Source organism: Hemiscyllium ocellatum, chromosome 2, assembly GCF_020745735.1.
Source record: "Hemiscyllium ocellatum isolate sHemOce1 chromosome 2, sHemOce1.pat.X.cur, whole genome shotgun sequence".
Lineage (NCBI taxonomy): Eukaryota > Metazoa > Chordata > Chondrichthyes > Orectolobiformes > Hemiscylliidae > Hemiscyllium > Hemiscyllium ocellatum.
Genome location: NC_083402.1, coordinates 143,427,074 through 143,452,079, shown reverse-complemented (window position 1 = coordinate 143,452,079; position 25,006 = coordinate 143,427,074). Strand labels below are relative to the sequence as shown.

General features: G+C 39.7%; 1 protein-coding gene across 5 annotated transcripts; it reads left to right on the top strand.

Annotated features, from left to right (window-relative positions):
• Positions 1-4,272: 4,272 nt before the first annotated feature.
• cdkn2a/b (cyclin-dependent kinase inhibitor 2A/B (p15, inhibits CDK4)) lies at positions 4,273-23,765 on the top strand. 5 transcript variants are annotated; one of them, XM_060846644.1, is made up of 3 exons: positions 4,273-4,406; positions 21,411-21,564; positions 23,350-23,765. In XM_060846644.1, exons 2-3 carry the CDS (start codon positions 21,442-21,444, stop codon positions 23,611-23,613), a joined length of 387 nt encoding a protein of 128 aa, XP_060702627.1. In that variant the 5' UTR covers positions 4,273-4,406; positions 21,411-21,441; the 3' UTR covers positions 23,614-23,765. The 5 variants fall into 5 exon arrangements, with proteins under 5 accessions (XP_060702627.1, XP_060702624.1, XP_060702628.1 ...); XM_060846641.1 differs by lacking the exon at positions 4,273-4,406 and adding an exon at positions 18,920-19,107; XM_060846645.1 differs by lacking the exon at positions 4,273-4,406 and adding an exon at positions 19,758-19,894.
• The last annotated feature ends 1,241 nt before the right edge of the window (positions 23,766-25,006 follow it).

Genomic DNA, 25,006 nt, shown 5'->3' with positions numbered 1-25,006 from the left:
AGTGATTCAGTGGTTACAGTGAAGTAATGGTGGAGGCTGTCTTGTCTAGTGTAATGCCAGTTTCACCTCACTTTTTTTCGTTAGAAACTGGAATGGGAAAACAAAAGTCTTATTCTGTCAGTCCTCCTATTTGTAATGTTTACAATTTTTGATTCTTTTATACTGTCAACTGAAAAGGTATTTTAAATATCAAATCAATAAAGGCAGATCTAGATATTTTCTCTTTAATGCAAAGTGTGACTTAATAACCCATTGGAAAGTGTTAATAACTTTGGAAACAGCGACATACAAGTTTATAAATAAAATGCTAGTTTTACTTACTCTGAAAGACTGCTATAAAGTCTAAACCTTACTCAAAAACTGACTGACATAGAATTAGCAGAAGAGACCATATATTATATCAGATTGTGCTGGATGTTTGATTTTGAATGGCAGTGACCGTTTTTCATCCCTGCCGCTTTTATCAAACACGTCCCCTGTACAGTGAGTCTGATTTCAGACCGTCTATCCATTTCAGAACTTCATTCTTTTAAACCTGCCTCGGTCAAAACGTGATTCAGTCGGCGGTGAGGAAGAATTAAATCTCTTTACTCTTGCTATGAGTCATTTTGGAGAGTCTAGCGTCAGCGGAGAAATGTCGAGTTAAATGAATAAACAGTTCGATCCCACAGTTTGTAAATCGAGAAATTAACACCACTTCTTCGAATAACATTCAAAACATTCCGTGCTCAGTCCCAGTTTGGAAGGACTTTTGATTGGACAATGGTGCATCTGCAATCTAAAAATACTGCATTCTCTGCAAAAGCCCAACATGTAAACATACATCATTGGGCAATATAATTAATTCAATGTAGTTGTTACAAAACATATTAATAAGCCCTATAACAATTTCTGTAAGACAACTTGGAAACATCCATCGCTTTGTAGTTAAATAATTCTTATGCTTTGAAACAATTAATATGATTAAAATATAATTCCACATGGAAGGAGAGTGGCCTGTGCTGAAACTAGCTCGTTGCATCATCTAGAACACTGGGTTGAATTTTCCTCTGTGTCTCTAATATGTTATGCTGTGTATTTCGATACAAGGTCGGTGCAAGCAGTCCAGGCGATTTCCTGAAACAGTCTCAAGCCTACAGGAAAGAGGTTGCTTATTGGACATCAATTATGAAGCCTTTTGCAATAGATATGCCAAAATTATTCTTGAAATGCAAGGGTCAAATTACCAGGAGACATTACACAGTCTAGGCTTGCAGGCTGTGGGGTTTGGTTGGTTAGGGAGTTGACTTGAAAAAAAAAGGCTGCCAATATATTATGGGAGCTGTTGCTGCTTGGAAAGTCCCCCCGGCTAACAATTACAGTCTGACCTTGGAAGAGTGAAATCCAAGGGCGAAGGAGATCTAAGTTTGGATGCTGTTCCATGAAGCTGCCTGAGTCCTGCTGACATTGGGCTGTTCGTAGATGTGTGTGTGTGTGTGTGAGAGAGAGAGAGAGCTGGTGCTGCTGATTTAACCTCAGCGTCACCATCTGTCAGATGAGGAAAAATTTGAGAAGGAGAGTTCTCCCTGGTAATCTCAGTATCACTCCGCGTTGCCAACTGACGAATGATGCAATTGTTTGATTTGGAAGCATCTTAATCGCCTGAAGCTATGAAGGAAAGTCACAAACTGAAATCGCAGATCAGCCCTGAGAGCCAGGGTTTTATTATCGTCTCTGTGTCCCTATGATACTGTACAAATATGAATTTGTTTATTATTTGGGAGGGGAAGAGGGAGAACCGTTATTGTTAAGAAACGTGCAAAGATTCATGACTTTAACAGCTCTGCTGTTGAGGCATGTACTCTTCAACTGAGAAAGGGGATGCCCTGCATCGGGCTTTCTAGATATTAAAATATCTATTGAAGAACGTGGTCGCGAAATTGGAACAGACAGCAGAAAACGCCGCATACGAGGCATCAGCCGCGTGTCTCAAACCGAAAGACAGCTCTAACACCGCACTCTTGTTATTAAACTTCGATTTCACGTAAAAGCCGTATAAAATTGGCAGAGTTTATATTTTTAAAAAGACAGGCACAACTGCGTCGCAGTGTTTCTGGTCAGTTAGCGACTGAACCCCGAAGAGATGCCCATTGAAGGGGTCATCTAAGCCAGAAATTCTGCTCGCTTCAACTTTGTCCCCCATATTTACCGAGGCAATCTGTTCAGAACTTCAGAATTAAAAACTAAGGGTGTGTGTGTGTGTGTGTGTGTTGGGGTGGGGGGGAGAGGAGGAGGTTAGTGGATAAGTCTTCCATCTTGTTAAAACGTGTAAAATGCGGGAGTCATTTTGAGGAGGAAGTGTCAGGTCAAAAGGAAGGACCGATCCTATTTCAATTTTCTAAACTTTACCATCAACGCGATGTCTTGACATGACATCAGAACCAGAAACACGGTTTTAACCGTTAAACTGTCTGAACGACCTGTAAAATCCCTACACTGTGGAAACAGGCTCTTCGCCCCAACATGTCCACCCTTGCCCTCCGAAATGTAACCCACCCAGACCTATTCCCTATCCTATCATCCTACATTTACCCCTGACACCTGCACCAAACCGACACATCCTTGGAAACTGTGGGCAATTTCGCATGACCAATCCACCTAACCTACACGTCCTTGGGCTGTGGGAGGAAATCGGAGCACCCGAAGGAAGCCCACGCAGAAATGGAGGGAGAATGTGCAAACTCCACACACAGAGACACGGTCCCTGACGCTGTGAGGCAGCACTGCTCACCGCTGAGCCCCCGCGCCGCCGTTTCTATCGGGGTCATTTCTATTTGCACTGATGCAAAAATAAGTTTCGTCTTTTATTTCTTAAACTATAGGTGAACAGTCAAAATACAGCCTAGCATGTTAAAATCGCAGTAAATTATACCATGCATCTCGGACTCCGTTTGCAAAACACTTTAATCGCTAATTTTAGAAATGAAACTCCGATAGATTGATATTAATGAATCAAATGGGTATTATAGGGGAATCTCAGAACATGTTTTGCAGAATGTATCCAGGCCAACCATGATTAACCAATACAGGTAAATAAATAAAGCTGGTGTTCGCCTGCCTCTCTGCTCACTTCCTGTTAATGGACAGCTAGTAAAACCGTTACTGCTTTAACGCAATGTGTAACGGCATAGAAGTGCCCAGAATCATGGGGATTTTTTTGGTACATTTTCCTCACTGGTAAAACGCCGGATTCAGTATTTTTTTTATTTCGTTTCTGAATATTAAAATGATCGAGGATTTGTAGCCATTTTCATATTCTCGGTCGGTTACAGCTAAACGCTGCTCAAAGAAATGCCTGCTCATTGCATTAGATTAGAGAAGTGAGATGGGTCACATCAGTAAGTTGTCCATGGCATCAGCACAGCCGTTTCCTTTTATCAGGGGAGCTGTATCACTGCTCCCCTGCAATGTTAGAGCAATTTAATATTGACCCCAAGCATGGTTAGGGTCTGAATGCAGACGACAATATCTGTTGAGGCATGGGGAACATTTTTGTCTCACAATATATGGGATTGTCAAAGTCGGTAAACAGCATTTAGGGAGAGGGACTATGATTTTAAACAAATCTCAAACAAGGCACTCTCCAGGCCATCGAGAAAATAATAAAAGTTGCTTTTTTTTTGTCCCCGAAAGTATTTGAAGTAAATCACTACACTAACTTAAAAGTCAACTATGAAACTGCTGAAACTTTCAAAATGAACATTTGCAGATGTTGTGATTCAGATAGTCATAGAGCCACACAGTAACTGATACAGACCCCTCAATCCAACCAGTCCATGCCGAACATAATCGCAAACAAAACTAGTCCCGCTGGCCTGCTCCTGCTCCATGTCCCTCTCAACTTTTCCTATTCACGTATTTATCCAAATGTCTTTTAATCATTGTAATTGTACCTGCACCCCCACTACCTCATGAAGTTGATTCCGCACTGGAACCACCCTCTGTGTAAAAAAACAAATGCCTCATATCTTTTTTTAAACCTCTTTTCTCTCACCTTAAACATCTGACCCCTAGTTTTGAAAAATTCCATTTTAGGGAAAAAGTAAACTCCCACCAACTCGATCAATACCTCTCCTTTTATAAACTTCAATCAGATCTCAACCTCCCAGGCTCCAATGAAAAAGGTCCCAGTCGAACCCGCCTATCGTTACAACTGCAACCTTCTGAATCCGGCAACACCCTGATAAATCTCTTCTGAACCCTCTCGCGTGAAAGGGAATGTATTGGTGTATGTTCAAGCATCATGAAATTCAGCAGCTACTGCAGCTTTTAAAGCCTGAATCTGGGCGCTTTTCAGTTTCAGTGTCAGACATAAGAAAATCAGGAACAAAAAGTGACGGCCCAGTAAAACAGGATACAAGCTACGGGTAAGGTAAATTTTAATGGGAATATCTAGAAAATTCAACAGTCTGAGCTGAGACTTTTTTTTCACTGGAGCACAGGAGTTTGCGAGCTGACTTTATAGGAGTTTATAAAATCATGAGGGGTATAGGAAGGTTTAATGGTAGTTGTCTTTTCACTAGAATGGGGGATTTCAACACTAGGGGGCACATATTTAAGATGAGAGGAGACAGATTTTTTAAAAAAGCATGAGTGACATAATTTTTTACTCAATGGCTGGTGTGTGGAATGAACTTTCTGAGGAAATGGTGAATGTAGGGACAGTTCCACCCTTTAAAAGGTATTTGGCTAAGTACCTGAATAGGACATGTTTGGAGAGATATGGGATAAGAGCTGGCATGAGGGACTAGTTTAGTTTGGAATTATGAGTAGATTAGATTCCCTACAGAATGGAAACAAGCCCTTCGGCCCAACAAGTCCACACCAACCCTCCGAAGAGCAACCCATCCAAACCCATTTGCCCACCGTATAATTACCCCTGCACCTAACATGATGGACAGTTTAGCATGACCAATTCACCTGACCTGCACATCTTTGGGTTGGCATGGACTTATGTTCGGCATGGACTGATTGGATCGAGGGGTCTGTTTCTGTGCTATGACTATCTGAACCACGTCATCTGCAAATGTTCATTTTGTCTCTAAAGTACAACTCACAACTATTTTGTTTCTACGTTATGACTATTTTGTTTCTACGTTATGGACTTGGAGAAAAAAAGAGAGAAGCTGGTGAGGTGGTGGGTGGCACGGTGGCACAGTGGTTAGCACTGCTGCCTCACAGCGCCTGAGGTTCAATTCCCGCCTCAGGCGACTGACTGTGTGGAGTTTGCACGTTCTCCCCTGGGTTTCCTCCGGGTGCTCTGGTTTCATCCCACAGTCCAAAGATGTGCGGGTCAGGTGAATTGGCCATGCTAAATTGCCGTAGTGTTAGGAGTAAATGTAGGGGTATGGGTGGGTTGCGCTTCGGCGGGTCGGTGTGGACTTGTTGGGCCGAAGGGCCTGTTTCCACACTGTAAGTAATCTAATCTAATCTAAACAAGATGACAAGACCTGTTTGAGTATTTCCACCAATATATGTGGAGGAATTTAAAATGTGACGTCTATGCCTGTATTCAGAAGCTGCATTCTGATGAAAGATAGTGAGTCTCAAACCTTCATTTGTTCTTTCACACATATCTCCAGAGCTGCCGATATTTTCAGCATTTTTTGCTTTTTACTCAGATTTCCTGTAACAGCTGTAATTTATTTTTGTGTGTGTGTTGAATTGAAATATTATTACGGTTCTCAAGATCTGCAGTAATTGCAAGCATACTGTTTACGATGTGAACATTACCGGATTCTGCACTACAGATTACAGGTTTGCACACTAGAAACGTTATTGTCAATATTATTTTTTTATAAATTGTCGAGGACTATGTGAAAAATAAAACGCTATTTATTTACATTATAGATTTGTCCTGCTCCCCAAGGAGATCATGCTAGTGACAATATCCAGGCACTGAGCTCTAGTCCATAAGACCATAAAAAAAGGAACAGGGTAGGCCATTCAGCCCCTCGACCCTGCTCTACCACTCCATGATCTGATGGCCCTTAAGTTCACCTTCCTGACTTGTCAGGTAACTTTGATTCCCCTCCTGATTAAGAATCTACCTAACTCAGCCTTAAATAAATATACACAAGGACTGTGGCCTCACTGGTCCTTTTGGCAAGGGGTTCCAAAGACTCTCAACCCTCAGAGCTGAAATTCCTCCTCATTGGTGCCCCTTTATTCTGAGACTATGCCCCCAGCGCTAAACTCTGCTACGAGGGAAAATATCCTGACAGTATTTATCCTGTTTTAAGCCCCTATAGAATCCCTCCATACCTGGGATTATCCTACTGAACCTCCTCTGAACTACCTTAAATGAAATCATACATTTTCTCAAATGAGGGGACAAACCTGCTCACAGTACACCAGACCATGAGAACCTTTTTCCACGTATGGAGTCAGATATTACGAGGGGGCATAGCTTTAAATTAAGGGGTGGTAGGTATAGGACAGATGTTAGGGGTAGATTCTTTACTCAGCGAGACGTGAGTTCATGGAATGCTCTGCCAGTAACAGTGGTGGACTCTCCCTCTTTATGGGCATTTAAATGGGCATTGATAGGCATATGGAGGAAAGTGGGCTAGTGTCGGTTAGGTGGGCTTGGATCGGCGCAACATCGAGGGCCGAAGGGCCTGTACTGCGCTGTATTTTTCTATGTTCTATGTTCTATGTGGTCTCACCAGCACCTTGTACATTTGCAGTGAAGATTTCCTTATTTTTATATTCTAAACCCCTAGGAATAAGGCCCATCATTGCATCAACCTTCCTAATTATCTGCTGCCCCTGTGTGCTGGCACAAGTACTCCTTCGTCCCTTTATGTTGCAGCTTTCTACAGCTTCGTGCCATTTAGATAATATTCTTTCCTTTTGTTCTCCCTTCCAAAATGAACAACATCACATTTTCCCAGATCGTACTCCATTTGACAACGTTTTGCCCATTACTTAACCTATTAATATCCATCTCGCAAACATGTACTTTCTTGCACAGTTTGAGTTAGGAATTTGAATTAGCCAGTTGTGTATGTTTTTTTTTGTTAATGGCTGTCTACCGAATAATCCGAAAGCCTAGCTTTTCTTCACTTGCAATACTCTTGCGTGTTCCATGCATTTGCAACTTTGAGCAAGAATATAAACAGTAATAGTATCTCTTGGCACTTAAAATGTACGGTGGTCTTTATCAAACATAATGAAAGCTTACTTTCAGCTTAAAGGATCTCCGTGCATATTTTAAACTTTCATAGTGTCAAACTTAGCTTAGGAATTTAAATCTATTTGAGTGACATTGTTTAACAATATTCATTGGGCTTGTCATATGTGTCCAAATTGTTTATTTTGAGCACCTACAAATATTGGATTCAAAATCGTTGATATCTACGACGGTTTTAAATGTCATCTGTACTGAATATATATTCAGCACGCCGTAAGCCCTGTATGTCAGGACTCGGAAACACTGACAGAGCGGCATATATCCCTGAAGAAAATGGGTATAAAAGGATTTTTAAAGCGTTGTTTTAATTATCCTAATCCATGGTTCTCGGGTGTAGGGGTTTGAAATTATTGTTACTGCATATAATTGGAATTAAAATGTACACTAGCGTATTTATAAAAACAAAATGTCTGTCTTTTTTCTGCAAACATCTAGCATCTGTCGAAAAAACTGACTCTGAGTTGACATTTTGTGGGATTTGGTATGTGTGGTGTCAAATAAATCTGCCGCTGTAGTATAGCAGATAATTTACCAAATATAACAGATGTTTCACCAAAGCAAAGTATGAGGACAAGAGTTACAGGGAACCGAGAAACATGCAGAATGAAACCTAAACTTAATTTATATTCCAGCTTCTAGGTCTGATATGTCATCGACAGAATAAACTTAAAACTGTTTGTAGGTCATCAAGATATTACAAACGTGCATGGAGTTTGTTTTAAATACTCAGGACAGATAATGCCCTTTGAGTTTTTTTTGTAGTATCAGTACCATCTCTTTTAAAATTATCTCTTTCAGGACAATAGAAATGAATAAGTCAAATTTATTTACACAGAGAAAGGAGCGTGCGAGTCAGATAGAGTAAGGAGAGGAACACCATCATATAAAAGCCATGATTTGGAGATGCCGGTGTTGGACTGGGGTGTACAAAGTTAAAAATCACACAATACCAGGTTATAGTCCAACAGGTTTAATTGGAATTAGGAAGGCTAGTGTGCTTCCAATTAAACCTGTTGGACGATAACCTGGTGTTGTGTGATTTTTAACTATATAAAAGCCAAAACACAAAACATTGAAGAGGAGGCAAGAGAAGCGGTAACAGGAAAAGAGGCGATTCTCTCTTGATAGTTATCTGGCGTTACAAGCACAAATGGTTTGTTATCATGTCACAGAGTAAAGCGGCTTTTGGGGCTCAGCGGCAAAGTCCCTTTCTTTGAGCCAGAGGATCCGGCTTCAAGTCCCATCCTGCTCTAGAGGTGTGTCAAAACGTCTCTGAACAGGTTGATCTGAAATAAAACGGAGGCGAGTCAATGTCTGCAAGTAATCCGGGTTCAGAGAGGGCAATGTTTGTGTTATGGCAGGGGAGGGCAGAGGATGAGCAAGAGAGGAGATGACAGAGGGTGAAAAGCAAGTAAACTGAATAACTGGTGTAGGTCAAAGGGAATGTACTTCAAAAAGGCAATCAAGTGGTAATTTGGAAAAGATGATTTGTCCATTTGTATTAGTATTCTGTGAGGAAAAATCCTCCAGCAGGGAAAAGGGACTGGGCAAGTGATTCATTCGATGAGGTGATCTTTTCTGTTAAGAGGGGTTTATTTTTCTCATTTTTGAAGCTGTGTTTTATGCCTTCCCATAATCTCTTTGCTAAACAAAATGAAAATCATTTAAATGACACAGTAATCCGAGATTTAACGTTCGAAGAATCCCATTTTTAACGCAGTTTTTAAACATTTGGGAACAGCAGTGATGATTGGATTGAGAGGAGGTCGGGTCTGGGGATACAGTACACAAAGTGTGGTCTCTCCAGTCTAGAGATTTTAGGAGAATTACAGGTTATGTGGACATATTAATACTGAGATTCTTCCAAGGGACCATGGTGAATTGGGGACTTTCTATCCATCTTAAAATGAACTATTTTAATTCACCAATTATTATGATACTTAAAATACGATGTCCCCTATTGCATTATATCATCATAAATATTCCATGGGAAATCTACATAAATAATAAATCTAAGTGTTCTTCCAACTAAAAGTCTAGACATGTTGACAGGGTCATTTCTTCAAAAAAGTATGCATTAGTAATAAATAGAACAGAAATGCAAACCACACAGTTATTTTTGAAGAGTCAAACTGCACATTATGTTTACAAACGTCACTGGAGGAAACGGATAGCAATACCTCAGGCACCAGAAGGCCATAATAATATGAGATATCACAGAAGAAGTAGGCCATTCAGCCCATTAAGATTGCTCCACCATTCAATGAAATCATGGATAACCTGACCATTCTCAATACTATATTCCTGCCCTTTCCCTTTAATCCTCAATTCCCTTATTGATTAGAAATTTATCTACCTCAGCCTTGAATATACTTAACGGTTCAGCCTCAATAGATCTTTGTGGTAAAGAATTCCACAGATTCACTGCCTTCTGAGAGATGAACTCCCTCCTCATCTCTGTTTTAAACATCTAACATCTTGTTCTGAGATTAGATCCTCTGATCCTGGAATTGCCCACAAGGTGATACAAACATTCTGTATCCACCTCCTTTGGTCCACCAAGGATCCTGTCTGTCTCAATAAGGTCACCTCTCATTCTTTTAAATTCCAAAGAATACAGGCCCAACCTACTCAACATCTCCTCAGAATATAGTCTTGCATATCCAGGATCAGCTTAGTGAATCTTCTCTGGACTGCTTCCAATGCCAGTAAATACCAGACAAAGATCCCAAAACTGTTTACAATATTTTAGTTTTGATCTGACGAGAGCATTTTACAGTTTTGGAAAGACTTACTTAATTTTATGCTCCATTTCACTTGAAAGGAAGGCCACCATTCCCTTTGCCTTCCTAATTACCTGCTGAACTTGGATGCTAGCTTTCTTTGATTTGTGGGCAAGGACCTCCCAAATCCATCTTGTCCCATAGCTTTCCATAGTCTTTCTCTATTTCAATAATATTCAGTGCCTTTATTGTTCATTCAAATGTATCATCTCACATTTCTCTAAATTATATTCCAGGTGCCAAGTTTTTGCCCAATTTGTTCATCTATCTATATCCCTCTGCAAACTGTCATTTTCACCACTTGCCTTCCCCCTTATGTTTGTGTCATCCACAAACTTGGATATACCGCATTCACGTTCCTCAACCAAGTCATTAACATTTGTATTAGATTAGATTCCCTACAGTGTGGAAACAGTAGGACCATCCAGTCCACACTGACCCTCCGAAGAGTAACCCACCCAGACCCATTTCCCTCTGACTAATGCACCTAACACTTTGGGCAATTTAGCATGGCCAATTCATCTGGCCTGCACACCTTTGGACTGTGGGAGGAAACCGGAGCACCTGGAGGAAACCCTCACTGACACAGGGAGAATGTGCAAACTCCACACAGACAGTCACCCGAAGCTGGAATTGAACCTGGAACCCTGGTGCTGTGAGGCAGCAGTGCTAACCACTGAGCCACCTATTTAATAAGTGTACCCTAGTATTATTCCTAGGACATTCCACCAGTTAGATTGCCATTTTAAATAAGTCCCACTTACCCCAATTCTCTGTCTTCTGTTAGTTGGCCAATCCTCTTATCTTTGCTAACATTCTACATCCAATACCAAAGGCTATTATCTTATTAAGGACCTAACATGTGGCATCTTATCAAATACCTTCTGAAAATCCAAATACAATACATGTATTCTTTTCCCAATACACATCCTACTTTTCATCTCTTCAAAAACTTCTGGTAAATTTATTAAGCATGAAATCCTTTTCATGAAGGCATGCTGACTCTGCTTAATCATATTGTGTACTTCAAAATGTTCTTCTATTACATCTCTTATATGCACTCAATAATATTCCTAATACCAGACTTTAAGCTAATTGTCTTATCATTACCTTTTTTTGTCTCCTTCCCTTTTTAAATAAAAGTGTTACATTGGCAGTTTTCCAATCCAGGGTTTTTCCAGAATCTGAGATTCCTTAAATATTACTCAGTGCATCCATTCAATATCCTAGGATGCATCCCATCAGGTCCAGGAAACTTATTAGTCTTTAGCCTCATTAGTTTTTGTCATTACCCTTTCTCTAGTAATTGTATTTATTTCTTCTCCTTCTTTTGCCCTTTTGTTATTTAGTAAGTTTGGAATGCTATTAGTGATTTCTACTGTGAAGACTGATGCAAAGTATTCATTCAACTCCTCTGCCATTTCCTGCTCCCTATTATTATTTCCACAGCCTCATGCTGTAAGAGACCTGTGGTTATTTTGGCTTTGCTCTGTCTTTGTATTTATTTAAAGAAATTATTTCAGTCTATTTTGATCATTTGGTCAATCAATATAGTTCTTCCACAATTCAGTGTCAACTACGATATTTGTACTATAGCTCTTTACAGAGTCATATTCCACTCCTCAGCTCCAAGCTAAATCAAATTATTGTATCATAGCAACCTTTTCTCAGTTGGTTGTACTTTCACTTCTGAGTCAGAGGGTGAAAATAGCCTGGTTGTCGTTTTGTATACTGCAACAGCATGAACTGAAGTTTATGTGACACTGTCCTCTGATGGAAAATCGTGTTCCTGGATTTTAAGAAGTAAAGAGATGGAATAACTTTTTATATACTAAAGATCAAGTTATCATTTTAATATAGGAACTGGGAATATCGATTTCATTTTCAATTTTCAATAAAATTCCTTACTTTTTTAAAGTTTTCTGAATATTAGAAACAGCTGTAACATTAGTTTCAACTAAATTGAGAATTGTAATTTAATCACATAATAAACATAAACCACTGAAATTTGACACATTTTATAATATATTTGAAAACCTTTTTTTTGTCAATGGCTGCCAGCTACCTAAATTCATTCCCCATCCTAAGTGTTCACCAAACTATCATTTTTGGCCCAACACCTTCTGATATCAGGGCAGGTATCATCAATGGCTGTTTATCCTCAGACAATGTGCATTCAAAACCATCATGTTTCTCACCTGAAAATGCCTATCCTTCTACTTTATAATCTTTGCAATTATAGCCTTAACTCTGGTGACCCTACTACTGTTATGCTCGTCACATGTGTCATTGACACCCTTCATGAGACCCATCACCACCCACTGAAACTAATTTCCCCTCGAACAACATGGTAACTATTCCATCTACTTTCATTGTATTTCATCAGTGACACAATCATTGCTTAGTTTAGCATTATCTGCAATGGCTACTTCACTTCCTTTTATGAGCACTTTTTTTGAAGAATAAAATGTTGATCTCTGTGCCAATCGCTGGTGATACTACAAATTCCTTATTTTTAATTTAAATAAGCATGGCATCAAGATTCATGCACTGTCTAAAACCATCCTTAACACCATGATCACTACTATGCTACTGAATATCTTAATAAACATAATTTCTCTCAATTTACTTTTGTCAATCTATAGCCAACTTATTCACTTTTCACCCCAAATTTCATACTAGCACTTGATTTCATTCCTGTCCCCGATTACCCGCATAAGATTATTTTAACAGTGCCTAACTTTGTTGTCATATTCAAACCTTATATTTTTTCTGCCACCTATTAGTGTGTGTGCACAGATGTTGATGCTTCCATTACACTTAGCTCTGCTTTCTGCTGGGTTTTTCTTTCTCTGCCAATGCCTCTGTTGTCCATATGCTCATCTGATTCACCAGCCTGCCAATATCTAAACGGTCTATCTAATCTTATTCAGACAATCTACAGCAATAATTTCTGACCACTAATTAATTACATGCAGACTTCAGCAGAGATCTCACCTAATTTTTCCTCCACTTTATCATTTGCAGGATCAACATCCATGCATATGTTGCTGAATCCCAAATCTTGATCGTTTTCCCTGACCTTTGACTTTTTGATGATGTCAGATTACAAGTCCAACCAGTCTTGATGATCCACAAATTTTCTCCAGCCTAGTATTGGTAAAACTGAAACCATCAGTTGTGACCCAACTACCGCTCCCACAGCCATTGTCACAGACTGAATTATCTGAATAAGTGTCTGATCTCCCTTCCTAATATTTCTAAATTTGTCCTGGCAAAAAATTCCTCTTTTTTTTCCCTCTGTGCCACTGTGAACCATTTTTTATATTCAATGTTGAAGGTAGTATATAAATGTAAGCTATTGTTGTAGGCCAGTTTAAGAGGCTTAGAATCCAATTATTGTGAAACAGTTGTGATTTTTGTTATTAGACATGAGCTAACCAAGGTAAAAGGTACAGTCATAGTCTCCTGTATCAGCCATGAACACAGATATGGTTCAGTGAACATTCTAAACCAAAGTTTTGCTTAAAAATTATTTCAAAGTAAACATGTGAACACAGTTTACACTTCTGGCAAGTGCATGATGCAATCATCAGCTTGAACTATTTATAAGGTAGCCTGTGAAGGTATAGCTTCCAAAAACCCCTCACATGCTTAACAAAATGGAGATGTGTGATATAGTAAAGTTCCTGGATGTTTGAATTAAAGTATTATCAATGTCAGGGTTTGCGAGTATTGGCATTCTTTTGATGGCAAAAAATGTCTTTCTAGTAGACATAATATTCCAGTTGTTACAGTTACAATATATTACAATAGTAAATGAACAGTCACAAAAACCTCAATATTTCCTCCACCTGCTTCTTGTATGTGGCATTAGACCAGCTGATTTAATTTATTTTTTATTATTTCTCAGAACTGATGCATTTACATTTAAAAATTACCACTCCACTCTCAGGCAGATTTATAGGTTCTTGCTGCATTACAGACCAAGTAGAAAATGTAGACTGATATTGTGTTGCTGTATGTGGAGGGTGCTGTATCATTATCAATGCTGTCTTTTAGTGAGATGCTAAATGCCTGTCATATCAGCTTCCTTAGTGAATGTAAAAGCCCAAGGCACCTTCTTAAAAAAAGAGTTACCTTTTGTACATCAACTAAGCCCAGCAATAGCACATTATCTGGTCATTATGTAATTTATTGTCTGTGAAATCCTTTTGTATTCAAATATATTTTGTGTTTGTCTATGTAACAACATTACTTGTAACATACTTCAATTAATTCATTTAGAGTCATAGAGTCTCTTAAGAATTCTTTAAATATAAATTATTTCTTCCTCTAAACATATACTGATAGCAATTGGATCAAAAAGGCAGATCTGAAGAAGGGTCACTGGACTCAAAATACTAATTCTGCTTTCTCTCCACAGATACCACTGGACCTGCTGAATTTCTCCAGCAATTTCTGTTTTTATTTCAGATCTGAGTAGGTGCTTCTTCCAGATTTAAATCATCCTGTGGTATTGCAAACAACATCAACAAGTATACTGCAACATTATAATCTTTATTGTTGTGGTTCTGTTCACCGAGCTGGGAATTTGTGTTGCAGACGTTTCGTCCCCTGTCTAGGTGACAACCTCAGTGCTTGGGAGCCTCCGAGCTACAAATCTTCTCCCAAACTTTGAAAATTATAATCTTTAGTATTCACCACCAAAGTCTTTAAATCATGCATTTAAATAGTGTATAATTACCTCACAAATTTACACATAATACTTTAAGAACAGCTTTACACCCTGATCAAAATGTAAGTAATGCTGAATCATAACTGACCTGTGGTTTTTATATATTGAATGTTGGTGTGTTTCAGATTAGTTTATAAATGGCTGTGACTGAGAAGTATGCTTCATTCATGGTATGGAAATATAAGATGGGAGATGCAATGTGGCATTCCAGAGAGCTTTGTAACACCCATAAAGTGTGTCACTTGTTGCTAAATAAAACAAAAGAGGAAAACAAAATGGAGGAGACTGAAGTCCAAGTTGAATATTTAGGGGCAGTAAGGTGGAAGTAAATTAACCAAGCTAGAAAATCAATAAAGCTAGCTATGGGACCATGTGACTTATGGTGGATATGAACAAAATAAACTCAGGAATAGGCCCTTTAGCCTTCCAAGACGACATATTTTGCCCTTCCATACAAAAACCATCTTCACTTGCAAGATCTGCATTCCTCTATTCCCTTCCTACCCACGTATTCGTCCAGGTGCTTCTTGAATGATGCTAATGTGTCTGCTTCTACCATCTTCTCTGGCAGTGCATTCCACTCACTCTCCACCCTTTGTTGGACCAGTAGTTTAGCCCACTAAATGATGACATTGAAATTGAGGAAGGTTAAGTTGGAGATAGATGATCTGAAGCTGGGTGATGGGTGAAAATTTGAAGCAAAGCTATCTTAAAAAGGAAATGGTAAGTACAGCCACAATAATTCCCCCTTCTGTATTTATCATAGAATCGTACTGTACAAAAGAGACCATTCGGCCTGTGGTGCCTGTGCTAGATCTTGAAAAGAGCTATTGGATTCATCCCCGCGCTCCTACGACTGTATCCTTTTAAAATATTTTTCCCAATAATTTTTGACAGTTACCATTGAATGTGCTTTTCTATCCTTCTAGACCACTCCAACAATAAATAATTCCATTGTTTGACTTTGGTAGTTTCAGTTTTAAACCAAATCTAACAACACCCCCATGATCTCCACATATAGCGGTCAAAGAAATCGTTGTCGTTTCTCAATTTTGGGAAGAAAATCCATCGCAACAATTATTTTTGCAACATTTTTCTATCTGAGGTTATGGGGTCATTTATAATTCGATAGTGCAGCGTACGTCGAGTTGAGGATTGAATTACCAAGTGAAAATACTGTAAAGCCTTGTGACATGAATTCAATAGAGCCACTGGCACCACACTACTGCAGAATGCCGGTGTGCCCGCTGTATTTGAGAAACATACATTTAGGGCATGACGTGCATACAACTAGGCAGTTGGCTTTAATTACTGTGTGTCAGATGTAAACTCCATTCTGTCAACAAGTCTGACTTTTTCCAAACTTTAGCCACGGACTTTATTACATGCTTTATGCATTCATTCACATCAAATACAAACGCGTGTCCTCAGCATTTAAACTCTTGTATCTCAACCTCAAATCGAAGCGGTCGAAAGGCCATATCTTTATTTAAACGAGTTTTCGGTCAATTAAACAGACAGCAAGGTGTTAGACAACCAATAAATCCACCTACAAAGACACTGAAAGCAGATCGGTTGCAGAAGCCGCCTGGACCCCCAGAAAGACAAAGCGAAGAGAAATAGGACCACAGACATATTCATGACATTTTTTGTGCAGACACGCTTCCCAATCATTAAAATATAAAACCATAATAAAGTTATACCCATGACTTAAAATTAGATCTCACTATTACTCATGTCCGCGTGGGAGGGGCTTGCAGGTGGAATGAGCTCGAAATTAATTAGTTATAAATTGTAAATGTTAAGCACATATTCACCAAGGGTCCCGAGATAGTTATTGAGTGGATTGAGTGGATTGAGTGGATGGCAATATTTAGCAGCCGATGTAAACCATTTTTCATAAAGATTGCTCTTATTTGTCCAATACTTTGATCTTATTCTTCTCAGAAGAAGAAAAAAAAATAATGTTTTGGTGAATCCCCACAATAATTAGCAAATAAAGCAGGGGAAATATCATATTGAAACCCCAGAAACTATGCCGACGGGGGAGTAGGGTTCCTGTGTCGGTAGAGAGAGAGAGAGATGACATCTAAGAACATGAAGTGTTGCTCTGAAGGATTCCAGCCGTCAGTCTTGCAACTTGTCACCATTTTATTCATACTGTATGTACACAATCTCACTTGATTATAAAACAATGTGCTTAATTCATCATAATTTTGTTGGTGTTTGTTGGTGGTGTATAACTAGCGTTAATAGGACGTGCGCGTTTTTAATTGTAAACATTCTGGGGGCACATTCAAGTGCAGCTTGTTCAATGCCCTTTGAATAATTTTATTAGCGATTATTCAATTAATCATTGTGCAGGATTTTTTTTAGCACGAGCTAAGTTCAGGCGAGGTAAGGGATTCAATTGAAAGGAAGCATAAACTCCTTGTAGAATCAACACATTATTTCAGACCTTGTCAACAGAATTAAATATTAAATAAACAAGGGAATGTATCACATCGTACAGAAATCAATGACTTCACAGTTGGGCAATGTTTCAAAGCCTGTGTTTATTTTTGTCGCCGACAATTAATGGGGCATCTAATGGAAAATAAATTTCATAAAACCTACTGATTTTCATGTTGCAGTAATTATTAAGGCATGTTGATATACTGTTTACCTAAGTGTCACACAATGGGACTATTCTAAAGGCCTAAAGAGGGAAGCTACTTTCCCTCTGTAGCTTGGATATTTCTTCTGCACAGTTGAATAATTGTAAGGTATGAAAATCCATTAAATAAAAGCAATTAAACTCCAAAAAGAAATCCCACCACGAATTATATTTCTAATTGTAGTGGGTAGGATAGTTCTACTAATTCAAACTCATTGCAAGAGAGCGGCAGTATCCTCCTGGGCCAGTACACTCGTATGGGAAAACTCTCTAATTCACAAGAGATTTTAATAAGTACTTAATTCCATTGTATCAATCGTACATTATAAATAATCTTGTCTATTGCAAGTTTCAAATATACAATTTTAAAGAAGAGTAGAATCATTTTCAAGGGCTTCTCACAGTCGGATCACCATTGTGGACACACACGGCAATTGTTGGACATTTTTAACTTTCCTAAATAACGTTAAATATTTACTCCAAGATCTTCATTTATTTTCAATTTATTACTGTAAAATATTTAATCCCAATTTCTAAGCACACTTGGCCTGTGATATACTTTCACTGTCGGCAAAAAAAGGCTCATGATTAAGCAGGCCTTCTGTGGAGGTTGACAGTTATTTGTTCAAATGAGCAATCCATAGTTTCTACTTGTGATCTGACTTGCATAATGTAAGCACATTGATATCATCATATCCATTACAAGCCGTGGTCGAAGGAAATCTTTTGGTTAAACTGCACAGATGTGTGCAACACAGGAAAGCAAATAAAGCTAGCATGTTACTGCAATAAGACAAAGTAGACAAATTAGCAGTCACTTATTTAAATAATGATTTTTGCAATGTGGCTGTTCATATCACTGTAATTTAAACACGAATGCATGTACTGAAGTGAATCATAAATAGGGAAGTTGTAAAGTAGAATTTGGACTTTTTTTGGAAAAATATAATTCCGGATTCCTCATATGTTTGCCAAGTTTGGCTTGAAACATAATGGCAGGCTCCGCTGTTCAATCATCAACGAATTAATGTCCACAAGTAAGTGAGAACTGAGAAATAACAGAGGCTTTCATCTTTCTTGTTCAACAACGACAAATACAACTATAAAGGGAGCCATTTTGAAACAAACGAAAATCAATTTAATTGCTGGAAAGATTAAGAGTATTCAAGAAATTGCACAGTGCACGTAGAACACCAAACAGACGAAACTGGTAGACAGAGCCTAATATTCACTCTTTGGAAAATTAACAGTATGGATGTTGAAAAGACATGCCTAGTTTTCAATCTTCGCGTCATGACTGTGTAATAATAAAAAATGATCTCCAGTTGTTAAAACTACCAATTCAACAGCAAGTTGAATATTATTCTGAGGGCCAGCGCGGGTTTATTTTCCCTTTCTTTTGAATGGCGGGCCACGTATGTATATAACCCCCCGCCCCTCACATGATGGAGAGATAGTGATCTTACACTTGAAAGGAAATAGACCCTTTCGGTGTAATAGGTTAACGGGGTCAATCTAAAGTAGAGATATAGGCGCACATGCACCAGCCGTGCCAACAGCAAGTAATTGTAGTGAAAATCCTACAGAGGGTCGCATTGGAAATCCGGAATTAAGAAATCGGCAGAATATCCAGACATGTAAATAACCGGATACCTCATCAGAAAAATTAATTCGGAGGCACAACCCTGGCTGAAAGGTGATATATTTACTTCCACTGACACTATAATTTAACTGTTGCGTGGTAATAATATGAATGATACATTCTTTCAGCACCGAAGTGAGAATGTTATAGATCAGGAGGAAGTGTTTATTTATATCATCATGTGTATTACAAAATTGAGAAAAAAAACGCGCGGTTTTTTTGTCGATTACTACAAATTAAAATAATGCATTTTCTTCGTGGAATAACAGACCAGCGAAGGAAGTGCGATAAATTATACGATCTTACGAAAGTTACTGAAATGGGCATGGATTTCAGTTGAAATCTGAAAAGCAAGACTGCACTGGCAGCGTTTCCCTGCGTGTGTCTGTTTTCATTGAATTGATTGCAACACGGCTCCGCTAATTTACATGATCTAATATTCGAACGGGCACTGAAGGTTCATCATTATAATGTGCATAATAAGTGCTCGGCCAACTCCGAGTAATTGGATTTCTTACAGGGAATAAAGCCGAGGGGCTAGGCACGCCTTGCACTTTGGGACTGAAAAGCTTTGATCCCTGCAACAAAATTTAGTGTCGTGGGTGCAACCTTTCTTCAATTTATCCGTATTATAATCGTCTTTTTTTTTAGCTCTTGGAAATTCATAGTAGAATTCTGGCATTTGTTGTGCGCCTTTCGGGGCCTCCAGACGTCGAAACGTGCTTTACCGTCAATGAACGGCAGTCACTGTCGAACTGTAGGGGACGTTTCTTAAGGGAGGTAACAGCCGTTTAACAATGAGTGCAATCCGAAAGAACACGACCGTGCATTTGTTTCCGAGGTACGGATTCTCAACCTTGAAATTAATGCATGGTCTTTTGCTCCCGAATGATTGGGGGGTAGAAAGCGATTGACAGCCCAGGCTGACCTGGCCGTTAACTTCAATTAGAAACGCCGGCACCTGAAGTACATTTGAGGTGAGATTGAGGGCTTTTGGAGCGCGGTGGTAGTGTTGCTACTTCTCAGCCAGGAGGCCTGAGTTCTCGTCCCACGAGCTCCTGAGGTGTGCAATAACATTTCTGATCAGCCTGATTCAAATATATTTCAAACCACTAGCTATGTTAAGAGTAGCAAAATGAGTCCGTACCTCTCAGCCTGGAGGCCTGGGTTCAAGTCCCACGAGTTCTAGAGATGGGTAATAATGATGCTGAAAAAGTTGATTTTTAAAAATATATATAAAGCTGCAGTGAATGAGAGAAGGCTGTTGTAGGCAGTAGTAGTGTTCTTACCTCAGCTAGGGAGACGGGGTTCAAGTTCCACTAGCTCGGAGGCGTGTCGTTAGCGTATCTGAACAGATACATTTTAAGGAAAACACTACATCCGTGAGAGAGGCTCCTTTTGCGGAGTGGTAGTGTCCCTACCTCTGGGCCAGGAAGCCCGGGATTCAAGTCCCATCTGTCTCGGCGGCATAGCATCTCTGAACAGATTGGTTTAAGACAAAACAAAAGGATCTGCACGCATTAGTCCTGATCTCTTGCAGAAATAAGATAAACGCGTCCAGGGCTGCAGCTCCGGGAGCCGGACGCGAACGCCCGGCAGCACCGCTCCCTCTGCGCCCGGGGTCGCTGATCGCCCGCCTGTATCGGAAAACCCAGTGAGGCAGACGATGTGAAGGCTCCCGGTCAGTCTGGTCCGGGTGGAAATTCTCCGAGTCACCCCCATTTTGTGGTAGATGCCCGCTGATCCCTTCCTGATACATTGCCCCATTCATTCATCTGTGGAAGAGAGTGCGCAGACGCGCGGCTGCCGGCGGCCGGCTCCCTCTGAGCGCAGACGCGGGGATCTGTTGGCTGGTGTATGCAATCGCGGGCTGCGGACGGGCCGGCGGCCGGTTCCGGTTGTGCGCAGGCGCATGACCGCCGCCTGCCGTCGTGCGCAGACGCAGGGAGTCGGGCGCTGTGATGTCATTCCCCCTCCACACCCACCGCCGGGCAGGCCACCGCGCAGGCGCAGGAGACAAGTCTGAACAGATCACGTTGCGAGCGAGTCAGTCCAAGGTGCAGCGCCCCTCTCTGGGCTGCAGCTCTGCCAAAGAGGAGACCTCCTCCAAACAGCCCACATCCCGGCAGCCCCTCCAATGTACCGAGACAGACAGATAGGCAGACAACAGTCACTTGCAATTCATGCAAGCCACTCAGACCAAAAAAAACACATAAAGGAGGATGGTTTAATGACATCGCTCCACCTTCTCCAACTCGTGAAATACTCTGGACAGAGAGACCTGTCGCAGTAACAGGTTCGGAAACTGACAAAACGAGCCAGCACCAATTCACTATTATTACTGTTATTCTAAATAGTACGGAAGAAAAAATACATTAAGTGGGCGCCATGGCTAATCAGGACGAACTTGCCAATGCAGCTGCTCAAGGGAAATATGACAAGGTGGAACGATTGTTGAGTGATGGAGCAGACGTCAACGGGATCAATACATTTGGTAGGACCCCCTTACAGGTACTTATTTTTATTTTTATTCAATGTTCCATTTTTATGCTTCGCTTATATAATGAGAAATGTCCATAAGAAAGACGCAATATCTGTATTAATCTTTGCGTGGTTCGGCAGATATTGACCGACGTTCCCCTGATTGTTTCAGTTTTGCAAGTAGTTTCGTCAATTTCTATAATCTGTACAATTAGCTTCTTGATACAAGCTTTAGGTTAGTTTTGGACGAGTGAATATAATTTTACGGCTGGGCATTTTAACGCATTTAGCTGTTAGAAATACCGGAAGTGTTTTAACTAGGCAGACTTTTTAAATTAAAAGGGTAGAAAATAAACAACAAAGCAAAGAAAACTTTAATTGTAGAATTGTACGTTGTTATTTGTACCGTATTACAAATAAAAATCGTTGCTGTGGCGCCATTTTAGTCTTTACATCATGGAAAAGTGTTGTATAATTGTTCATATTAACTTTTGAAATGAGTTTCAGTTATTAACACTAACGGTATCTAAACCAACGAAATGAATCTTAATGCAAATGCTCTAAAAACAGTGAATCTGAGAAAATGTCAAACAAGTAAGAAGCTGCTGAAAAATAGCAACGTTTCTGGTGCAAACCAAATCAACGGCGTTACAGCTCTGACCAACAAAATTAGTCTATATTGACTTAATCTGCTGCCTCGTTATTCAGAATCAATTGCTTTACGGTTGGTGTCTAAATATTGGTTTAAATGCCACTAATGCCGTGTAATTTATCATTTAATTATAAATCAATATCAATCGAAATTAAGCAAAATGAAAAGACGCCTAGGCGCTCTCCGGCTAAGTATTAGAAAATTAGATGTCCAGCCAAAAATAGAGATTAGGAAGGATGACAGAAATTTCGTCAGGCACTGTAGAAAAATATCTGCGTGCCAAAGATCATTGAGTACAATCAGACATTTTAATTTTATTGCACTTTTTACACAACTTAATTGTAAATAAATGTGTCAATAGGTCATTGTAAATTTTATATGTTATTTCCTAAAATATCATTGTTATTTTTGTAAATTTTACAAATTTAACAACCACATCTCGATGTATTCCATTAAAAAATGAAATCATTTCTGTGTTGTCTTAACGGCTTTATCCAGATTATTTTTAAAACTTGATGAACCGTTATATATTCTAGGCGATTCTTCTCTTTTTAAATAGTGAACTAGTTATTTGTATTGACCATGCTAAATTGCCCTTGGTGTCCAGGGATGTGCAGGTTAGGTAGATTGGCCATAGGAAATGCAGGATTACAGGGGTAGGGTAGGGAGTGTGGGTTTGGGTGGGATGCTGTTCGGCGGGTCGGTGTAGACTCGACGAGGTCAGATGGCCTGCTCCCACATTATAGGGATTCTATGATTTTGTAAGACCCCGCCTCAAATCCTGACTGGGATTAGACATTCGCTAAATTATTAAAAATGTTCACTTTTTGTTCTCCCCCAGTATTGTCATAACTCGCTGATCATTATTAGGTTTGAGGTGAGACTTGGCTGTAAATGTCATAGTTTTTCTATGTATTGTTGGTGTTTTAGGACAACGCAGAAAGCGGGATAAACCAATGTAGGGAGGATGGATTCATTCGAAAACCCGAAAGCAAGAAAGAATATCAAATGAATGTACCAAAATTGGCGAGCGATTTACGCTCACAGCTGCAGTGATCTGCTTCATCTACTGATATAGTATACAAATACTTGAGAAAGATGTGTAGGATCCTGGACCGGTTTGGAGGCAAATTCCTTTCTCTCTCTTTCTCTGTCACTCTCAGGTGATGAAAATGGGTTGTCCGGAACTCTGTCGCCTTCTCCTGGAGCACGGAGCTGATCCGAACCGGCAGGATAATCATCAAATGGCACTGATCCACGACCTCGCCAGGGAAGGTTTCCTGGATACGTTGCGAGTTTTGATCGAAGTCGGAAAAGCTGACACGAATCTCCGAAACAGAAACAACCAACGACCCATCGATCTGGCAGAGCAACACGGCCATCAGGATATTGTGAACTATCTAGGTAACCTAAATCCAGCCGATTGAGTGGCTGTGTCCTCATTGAGAGACGTAGCACCTCCATTTTAGTTTGGATTTTTAAAAGTACACTCGTTTCCACAGATTCTTTTTTAAAAAAAAACAAATATCGATATTGCTGTAAAATGCAAAATATCTAAATAAAATATGGTAAATACGAAGATGTTTTTTGAGAATTAATCCATAAATGTGCAAATAAAACATTGGCAATAATATCTTTGGACGGTTTAGTTATAAATAATTTAGTCTTAATGTATTATTTCAGTTTAGGATTTCTTGAAAGTTGTTTTTATTAAATTACTTGGACAGCCCTTTGTCGCTTAACCTCACTTTCTGGCATTCGGTTTCTTTATAACTAGACAGGTTTTACTTTCAGGCGCGTTTTTATTAATTTGACTTAATTTGGACAGTCCCCTTGGTCTTTGACTATTGCAGTGACTAGACTACATGCTGGTCAGGCTGAATGATTGGTCTCGTTCTTACAAGTTTTTTTTTGTGAATTTGTAAATGTTGTTGGTGTAAAGCTGTTCGGAGCTCAGATCGTCAGTTGATTTTTTGCACATTTTAATGGCATCTTTAGAAGTAGTCAAACGGAATTGGAAAGGGTTAGGCAACCACATTCGATATTCAACACAGAAAAATCATGGGCGATCTTATTGTTTCATTGTTTGTGGGCAGAGTCCATCCTCCAAGTCCTTTCTGCACCATAGTTTATCTCAGCGCATTTACATTATAACCTGTGAGAACGGAATATATTGATCTATTGTAGTGTAGTACAATGATAATATTATAGTAAGTAAATATACGGGAGACCGCCTTTCTTTTCTGATTAGCTCAATCTCTTCAACCCACTGCTGACTTACACTATCAGTCCAATTCTGCAGAGAGTATTATTCCACAGGGGGTGCAGGAATAGATCGACCTGAGTATATGTGTAGCTAAATCATTGAACGTGGCAGGAGCAAGCGATTAATAAAGCATACAGGGTCCTCGGATTTATTGATAAGGAAGTAGAGTACAAGAGCTTGTATAAGACACTGCTTGAACTTCAGCTGAAGTATTGCGTACAGTTGTGGGCGCCACATTATAACAAGGACGTGAATGTATTAGAGATTTGTAAAGGTGGTTCCAGGAATGAGCAACTTTATCTGTGATGATGTATAAGAGAAGTTGGGATTGTTCTCCGAGGCGAGAGGGGACACCGACCCAGACCTATTGTCCTCTGACAAATGCAACTAACAATGTGAGTAATTTAGAATGGCCAATTCACCTGACGTGCACGTCTTTGGACTGTGGGAGGAAACCGGAGCACCCGGAGGAAACCCACGCAGACACTGTGCCAACTCCACACAGACAGTTGCCCGAGGCTGGAATCGAACCTGGGACCCTGGTGCTGTGAGGC